General features: G+C 40.7%; 1 protein-coding gene across 2 annotated transcripts; it reads left to right on the forward strand.

The window, feature by feature from the left end:
* Positions 1 to 2,950: 2,950 nt before the first annotated feature.
* LOC117444742 (transmembrane protein 100) lies at positions 2,951 to 7,963 on the forward strand. Of its 2 annotated transcripts, none has more exons than XR_011643058.1 (2): positions 2,951 to 3,041; positions 3,218 to 7,963. XR_011643058.1 is itself a non-coding variant. In XM_034080170.2 (2 exons), the coding sequence occupies exon 2, from the start codon at positions 3,428 to 3,430 to the stop codon at positions 3,869 to 3,871; it is 444 nt and encodes a 147-aa protein (XP_033936061.1). In that variant the 5' UTR covers positions 2,957 to 3,041; positions 3,237 to 3,427; the 3' UTR covers positions 3,872 to 7,963. The 2 variants fall into 2 exon arrangements, 1 of the variants encoding a protein (XP_033936061.1); XM_034080170.2 differs by having other exon boundaries at positions 2,957 to 3,041; positions 3,237 to 7,963.
* The last annotated feature ends 1,288 nt before the right edge of the window (positions 7,964 to 9,251 follow it).

Below are 9,251 nucleotides of genomic sequence, written 5' to 3' on the forward strand. Positions count from 1 at the left end.
TGAGAGTGAAAGCGCCAGATGCGTGAGAGTTGGCAACCCTGGATTAATGTGTCATTGTCCTGGTAAAAAAAACACAGATGTTAAGTAAGCTACTCATTGCGCTATGCTAGCTTGCCCTGCTAATTAGCGCTTAAGCACTGACCCATTAAATTATATAAAGTAAAAAGGGAAAGTTTACTTTGATACAGAAATATTGTCACGATGAAATGTATAACATACTTCTCTCACTGTGGACTGTTTGACTTTAACAGCAAAGAAAGCACAGGTGTAGTTAATGACGACAGTTTTAGGCTAATGTAAATGCTAAATGAGCTAAAAGTTTAAATGTCTGCTGTTAAAAATAATCAAGTAGTCTTACCTTTAGCTGAACTTTGATGCTTTTAATCCAACAACGAGGGATAGTTGTGTTGTTTCCACACTAATATGAGATAACTTAATGTGTAATTGTCCTGGTGAGAACACAGGCACCAAGTAAGCTGCTCATTCTGCTTTGCTAGCTTGCCTGTTGCTAATTAGCGCTGAAGCAATGATCCATTAAGTCACCTCCAGAAAAATCTGAGACAACTTTAATTTGATATCCAGTAAAAATAGAAAGTGTTTCTTTGATACAGAAATATTGTGAGCATTTAATGAATCACCGACTTCTCTCACTGTGAACTGTTTGACTTGTAACAGAAGGAAAGGCAAGGGTGTAGCTAATGATGCTAATAATGTGTCTTAGATTAAGCAGTAGGTGTGCAAGTAAGCTAGTATTTCATTTGTCATTTGAAACAGCACACCAAAGTGTAAAATGACCACTGTGAGGATGTGAATTAAGCTAATTTAAATGCTAAATTCGGTACAAGTTGAAATGTCTGCTGTGAAAAAGGCTTAAAAATAATCGAGTAGTCTTACCTTTAGCTGAACTTTTATGCTTGTAATACAACAACAAGGGATAATGGCATGGTCTCCCTAAATGTGTTGTTTCCACACTATGAGGTACGAGATAAATTAATGGGTCATTTTCCTGATGAGAACAAAGGCGCTAAGTAAGCTACTCATTATGCTTTGCGAGCTAGCCTGCTGCTAATTACCACTGAAGCACTCAGGCCAATAACCCACCTCCAGAAAAACCTGAGACAACTATCATTTGATATGCAGTAAAAAAAGGGAAAGTGTTTTATTTTGAACAGAAGTATTTAATGATTCACAGACTTCTCTCGTAGACTGTTTGACAGCAGTCAAAGCACAGGTGTAGCTAATGACGCTAATGACGCTAATGATGTCTTTTGAATTTCTCAACAAAAAAGCCTTGTCAGTAAGATAACAATACATTTGTTCTTGGAGACGTCACAACAGAATTCATAAAAATGTCAGTACAATTATGACTTCAAAGTATGGCACTGATAAAAAGTGTCTTAACCTGTTATGTTAGTACAATTTCAAGTTAATTTGAATACTGAATGATTTAACAGTGGAAATGATTGCTGTGAAAATGGCCTGCTGATTTAAAGCAGCTGTCATGTTGAAAAGTCTCCTTCTTACTAAGGAATGAATTCCTAGCACTTTGTTTGATTGAGTGGTGAATGCCCTTGGTTCGAGGCCAGCAACCAAATCTCATTTGTTCCAGTGTATTGAGGCAATAGAAAGTGAATGGCTGGGGAAATAAAGAGCTTGAATGGTTGCTGTCAGAACTCAAGTAACGTTTCCACTCTGAAAACTATCACAGGTTCAAACAATGCCAGTGTGCATTGCTTACATGTTTAACTCAAAGAAATATGATTACTTACTTTGTATGGTTGTAATGATGAATGAAAGAGCTGCGTATCAAACCACCTCCGCCTGTGTATGATATTCCCACAGCAGGGTTTTTGCTTGAATATACTTTCCACTTCCCTTTTTCCATTTTCAAGTTGCAATAAAGTCTCTTGTTCTGCGTCTCCACAATTTGAAGAATTAATTCAACCGATGTGATTACTGCCGTTCCCTCTGAGCTGCTGACGGACCTGGGATCATTACAAACAGTTCTTTTGATTGGGACTTTCATTGCGTCAAGAAAGAAGGTCATTTATTTAGGGTATCTATTTTCCTCGTTTTGGTTTGATCTATGCGATACGAGCGGTCCCCAGGGATGCGTGACAGTGGGGCTCATGTGTCTCACTCTCATTGTCTGAGAGGAGAAAAGGCAGCGTGAACAACAAGGGGACATATATGGGGGAAATCTGACGAGGACGGTGACCGTGACAAGGCTATCTGCATGCCTTTGTGCAGGGGAACACGCATGATGGCAAGGGGGTAACGAGAGGACACCGGGGTGGAAAGAGTCGTGTTTTTAATTAACTTGGTGTGCATGTTTTCATATAAACCAAAAACCTCTTAATTGCAATATGGGTGCTTTTTTAAATCCTTCATAATTACATTTCATGCTTCTCTACAGTATTAGCTTAGAAACAACCCTCAGGCTTTATTTCAGATACAAGATTTCCAGCCAAAAGATTCCATTATCGCCCAGGTGGAAATCCTGCTCAGTGTTGTAAAAATAACTGGGTATGTTCGAGGTGTTCACATAATATTTGCAACTATGAAAACTGGAGAAAGACATTCAAAACATGCTGCACATACATCATTTGCATCTCCAGACAAACAGCAAATCAATTCAACTTGAATCTGCAATGATGTACATCTAAGATTTCACTGCTTAAATTGCCTCTTTTCATATGTGTGTCTCTGCACTGAACAAGGCACCACCTGAGGGACATCTCAAATTCCTCGTCGCACTAAATAATGAATTAATATCACTGAATGAGATCGCTGAACAGTTAGCCTCCCCCCTCACCCCTCCTCCACGCAATCCCCCGGCTTAGGCAGCCAATCAGAGCCCTACCTCCCGTATAACACTTCCCATAGGCCCCTCCTCTTCTCGTCTGTTATTATATAGTCTATGGACATCTCCAGACACACACACAGACACCTCTGCTGTTGCTGCTGCTGCTGCCACAAGCAGCTCCGGAGAGGAGGCTGCACTAAAAATATTCACCCATTGACAGACTCCGAGAAGCAGGGTGAGTGCATCATCTTTTTAGCTCTTGCATGTGTGTGTGAGGTTTAAAATAACAGACATTTCATTGATGCATTCTTTTCTGTTTCACTTCTTTATTCGTACCAATTCGTAGGTTTTTATCCGGGGCTGAGCAGGAATGTTGCTATTTTACCTCCTTATCTCCTACTCTATTTTCAGCTTTTCTCTGTTATTGCAGGCACATGCTGGCAGGTATTGATACAACAACAACAGAAGCAACCCCACTGGCATTGACGGCACTAGAGGCAACCTTAGAGAAACCCCCTGTAGCATCATAAGCGCCAGAAGGAACTATCGGACACACGCTGAGAGGACTGCCGACAACAGGCAGCCTTTCTAGCGACGTTACCCACCAACAACAGCTCGAAGATGGGCTGCTCTTCAGGTCGCCAAACCCCGGCGCCGGCACTTCACCCGGACTTGGACTGTGGGAACGGCAGTGAGGCCAACAGCTTACCGCAGGACTCGGAGAACCAGAATCAGGCTTTGAATGGCTTCAGGGAAGGAGAACCCAGACTTCCAGAGACTCTCCCCACGCTGGAGAGACTCGCCCAGGCTACAGGCGGGACAGAAAAGTCCTGGTACCGTTGTGTGTTCCCGTTCGGCGTGATTTCGCTGGTGATCGGCATGGCGGGCACCGGGGTGACGTTCACTTTTAACACGCTGCTCCAGACCAAAGTGGTGTCGGTGGCTCTGCTGTGCGCGGGCGTAGTGATGCTGCTCGTGGCGGCCGTTTGCTGGAGGGCCCACAGACTGAGGAAGAGGAAAAAGAAGGAGAGTGGATTCTTCACCGCTGATCAGGGCACTTTGTGATGGAGGGTGGACTTCCCGTCAGATCCTTTTCTTTGTCAGGACGGAGCACTTCAATTTGGACTATTTGAAAGAGAACCGAGAAAGAAGAATTTGATGTAGAGAAATCAATGTTTTGTTCTGCTATGCACTAGCACAGTGATAAAGAGGGTAGAAGAGATTAATTGTACAGGAAACATTGTGTGAGGGAAACTTTTTGATGGCGTTGACTCAGACAGGAAGATATGTTTATTCAGAAAAGGCAAGTTTACCATGTTTACCATGTCTAGATGGTAACCCTAACCCTGCATTTGCAAAGAAATTGACGAAAACTCATAAAACTCTATTCTAACCATAAAGATTCACAACCAATGCCTAACCTTGAACATTCTTGCAAAATCAAAGGTTACCACCTAGATGTGATTGATTGCCAGGGTCAATTGTACGCCCCTCTAAAAACTCCCCTTCTCCTGTTCTGCCTTCGTCTTTCTCAGCTATGGATTAACTTTAATAGTGAGTGGGGGATTCTTGTGTCAGAACAATGTGGCACCTCAGGAATAGTTATATACCAACGGTTATTTATCTGCAGCCAAAGCAAAATACGCCTATGTTTTGCTGGTTAAACTGGGCGATTGGCATATATGGGGACATCGTGTTTCCAACCAAGGTTATCATAATAGTAAAAAGAGCTCAGGTCCACAAGTTCATTCTGATAAAACCCAGCCTGGATGTAGAGGATTTTCCTTCCCTGCGCAAACCACAGTCTCGATGCCCTTTTGCACATAGGCCACTTATCCTCTAACTGCTTCAGTGCACTCGTTAGTTGGAAGTGCAGGCAAAATAACTCTAGAAACAGCTAGCACACCAGAGTGAGTAATTCTACACATGCACTCTCTCGTTTATATTTCCACCTGCACTCCAATTTTGTATTACGAGACACAAAGGTCAACACTTTTCTTTCCCTTCCTGCCACCAAGCTTTGTGGCGAAAAAACCACAACCCAGCTGTGCCAGATCAATAGAAAAGTCCCACTCCATGGAGTCTTAAGCTTCAGAGGTAATGGACTGTATTTGTAGTCGCTGCACGTGAAATTGCTCTCCACAGTCTTGGACCTGACGTAGATGACTTGTACGTTGGATGGAAGGTAGGAAATCCAATTAAAGGCATGCTTCAGTGAACGCACACCAACAAAGAAACAGAATGGCCTGATTACGCTTTTCGCCTCATGCCGAGCTAACCAGAGGGAACACCACTTGACATTTCCTTGTGAGCATTGAGGGAAAATCCGTTTATTTCTTCTTTGTATCCGCTGCTCTCTCATGAAGGATGTACACATTAGTTTATATAGGCGACTGGATATGAGAAATAGGCATTGAGTTAAATCCTAGCCGGGTGCAGGGAGGATTAACCTGTCATTCCTCATGTTTGAGCTTAGCTGTATCACAGAGTGGTAGCTATTGTGTCTTAATGCCTTTGTCCTGGAAATTGTCCTTTCTTGAACACCATACACTAGAATCAGATGACTGTAAAGATCAATATCAATGTGTTTTGAAGCAGCGATAGCTATCAGATGGTTCTTTGTAAAGCAAAAATGTAGTTGTGGATAAAAAATGTAGCAGTGTGTTACCCACGGTAACTATGATGTGTATGGTCTTTAGCACCAGGTGAGTGTTAAAGAAAACCCAGCAGCTTATTGTCAGCTCTAGCGATGTATTTGTATTTGTTGATGATATTTGATATCTCCTGTTTACTGGACATCACACGTGGTTCGAGTTTCTTCTGCATGGAGTTGCCACGACAGCAACCATGCAACCTGTTCTCCTGAAATTAGTACGTTTCCATACAATCAAACTGCATTGTCTAATACAGGGGTGTCAAACTCAAGGCCCGGGTGCCAAATCCGGCCCGCGACTTCATTTTATGTCGCCCCACAAGAGCTTTCAAAGAATATAATATGTTTGTTATCGGTTACATGGCGATTTACAGAAGCACGTTGCCCATGGAGCACAATTCATCTCAAATTAGACTTTTTTCTTCTAAATATGCCTTTTTTCCCAGAATTTCTCAGAAGTGACTTTTTTTTCAAAATGTCACTTATTTTTTATTTAGCTTTTATTTTAAAATCATTTTGTAACATTCTCACTGAAGAGACTTGAAATGATTTGCCCTTCTGCTTTCAGACCGAGTTAATTATGAAGTTATTACCCTATCCGATAATAATCCAATGCAGAGGCAATAATGTAATATAATACATTATTTTATATATATGTTCAATATTTATATATGTATTTTTATATAGTCTTAAAGTTACAACCGGCCCTTTGAGTGCAACCATAATGCGAATGTGGCCCGAGATGAAATTGAGTTTGACACCCCTGGTCTAATACATCTAAAAGAAACTCATATTTTCTCCAGAAGTTTGTATGTTTTACAAATATATTTCTAATATAAGCGAGGGAAGGTTTTGGGTGGTTCGGTCAAAGTCGGTTTTAAGTTACATAATGCAAGTTAAGTTATGTAACTTTTCAGAGTCTAAACATGATCTCATTTCCAAACTACAACTAAACTGCATTGTTATTTTAGTTGGTAATGGGCTAGGGTTAGGGTTAGGTTTAGGGTTAGGTTTAGGGTTAGGTTTAGGGTTAGGGTTAGGGTTAGGGTTAGGGTTAGGGTTAGGTTTAGGGTTAGGGCTAGGGTTAGGTTTAGGGTTAGGGTTAGGGTTAGGGTTAGGTTTAGGGTTAGGGTTAGGGTTAGGGTTAAGGTTCGGTAAAATATTCTTTGTTTTTGTTAGATCAACATATATTTCCAATCCAAGCCAGTTGGATGGATTAAACAAACCTCCACAGGTTTTCACTCTGATTTTATTACTTTTTTTCAGAGCACTAGGATGGTAAAAATGTCTGAGTGGGATAAACAAACATCGTACCTTCACCCCCGAGGCCGATGTTTGTTTCCTTTGTGAACCAGCTTTCTTGATCAAGGTTAAATAATAATCTTTGACCAAACCTAAGCACTTGGTTTGGTTGCAGTTTGGATTTGTACTTCAACTTGTTTACCACATGTTCAAAACTGCAACTGAAATCCAGGAGAAAATATGCTTTCCGTTAAACTTAACTGAGAATGCTGCTTAATGTTTGGGGGATTTAATATTTAAGAACAGGACTTGTGTCACATAGTAATGTTTACTGTGTGTGTGCACTCACCAAAGCTACACCTAGCTGTTCCTTTTTGGTTTACCCGCTTTCTTTTCCATGCCCTTTCACAGTTTGCTAATAAAACCCAAGATGATCTATGATAATCCCTCAGAGTATTGACATTCCTGTACACACACGTTGTCCTGATGTACTGTGTATTATCCTTATTATGGACATATCAGAAATACTGTAGGTACTGTGTCTTTCTAAAACTGTAGCAGCCTTTCTGAATGTCCCCTCGACAGTGAGTGTCTTATGAACATCTTTGTACAGACTGTAATTGTGTATCGTCTGTTTTGAGTAGACACAGATTTAGACACAGAGTTCAGTACGTATTTTTCCCAGTCAGTCGCCCACACTATTATTTTATTTGAAAAGCTCTCTGGTTGTAATAATATCAAGTGTGTTGCTGTGAGTATTAATTATAATTGTTTCATTCCAAAATAACACATCTGCCATTTGAAGATATCATAACAAAAGTGACAATTTCTATTAAAGTGAAGATTATTATTATGTTTTGTAACCGGTCACACGTACATTTCAGAATGTATTTTTTTAGTCAAACTGAAATAAATACCCATGGTTTTCGAATGAAACTATTCCTTTTCTTAAGTGGCTGTGGTCAATTTGCTTTGAGTGTGTTGGCATGGCCCAGCTTTTCTCTGAGTGCCTTTTACTTGCAACATAAATATTCCCCTGTTAAGTGAACAGTAAGTAATGTAAGATGTGTGTACAGGCAAGCTGATGCCATTATTGGAGTGGCCCAAGAGGCAGATATATTTGTATTCCTGTCAAATCGGTCTGTATACGTAACTCTACGCAATGGTTTATTTAGTTAAAAACAGAAAGAACGAAATATATTTATTTTTTGGCTCAAGTGTGTTTCTCTGTTGTTTACTGTAAGCTGTTGAACTCCTGGAATAAACACAAGTCCTTTTTGGAAGGAAGCTCTACAGTTTTTCTTTCACCGCGCTGTGGTGTCATTAGTGAAGTCATTCCTAAGGAGCATTTGGTGAGCACTTAGCAGCAGCTCAGTGATGTGACCACCATTTCCCCCTCACTTACAACATATGTTCTCATTCTGTAGTAAACACATGCTACAGCTGGTGCCATTATCTTCTAATGCAGCACTTGTGTTGATTTATAAAAGGCAAAACATTAGCTAGAGCACAGATGGTTTGATTATAAGCCAAAGAGAAAAACATGTTATGAAACTACAACTCTAGGAGAAAATCAGTATGCAACATAGTTTGGACGTAGTATTAACTACAATAAAGTATAATAGTTGTCAGTTATTATGTCACTTGGGACTGTGTGTGCCTCGTTCCATATCATAAAACTAAAATGTAAATATCTTTCGGATGGCTTCGGCCATTTCTAAGGTCTTTTTAATATGATGTAGAATCAATGAAATATAAAGGGATTGTGAACATATGTAGAAATGAAGGTTTGAAAGCATTATAATGAGACATTGGTCATCTAAAGGCCGCATACGGCAGTGGGGTGGTTGTGGCTCAGTCGTTAGTGCACTGGACTTCGAATCAGGGGATAGCAAGTTCGAGTCCCACTGCAGTCAGCATGTCATTGTGTCCCTGGGCAAGACCCTTCACCCCAAATTGCTCCTGTGGGGATAGTCCACGGTATTGAACAGTAAGTCGCTTTGGATAAAAGCGTCTAACTAATGTAATGAATATCTTTATATGTTGAGTGTTGAGATATGCTAGTAGGCCCAGACCCCAGGAACAGCGCCAGCCATTTTCATAGTGGCCAAACGGAGGTACTACAACTTCCATTCTAGGAATCAATCGGCCAAAAAAAACGTTTTTGATTTACATTTGGAAATAACCATTTTTATCTAAGCATATATTTAAACGTGAGCTAAATAAACTACCCGGTACGACGGCTCTCCGCCTCAGACGCTGCATCTGCTTTCTCTTTATACATCAGTGAGTGTGTCTGAACTGCTAGCTAAATACACAATGCTAATGTGATAACATTGACAAAGCAAACATGCCTGTCACTACCCGATCTGCAGCCCTGCCCGATCTGCAGTGCGCGAGATGGTCCGCCATATTGGACAACTCTGTACGGCAACCCAAGATGGACACAAAGTGGCTTTTAGCAAAGCTAAAAAGAAAACTCGAGAGAGATGAGTTATTGTTAATACAACGTGACTTCACTATTATTTAACAACTCTTTTTATTGGGTTC

The sequence above is a fragment of the Pseudochaenichthys georgianus genome, unplaced genomic scaffold (genome assembly GCF_902827115.2).
Source record: "Pseudochaenichthys georgianus unplaced genomic scaffold, fPseGeo1.2 scaffold_916_arrow_ctg1, whole genome shotgun sequence".
Lineage (NCBI taxonomy): Eukaryota > Metazoa > Chordata > Actinopteri > Perciformes > Channichthyidae > Pseudochaenichthys > Pseudochaenichthys georgianus.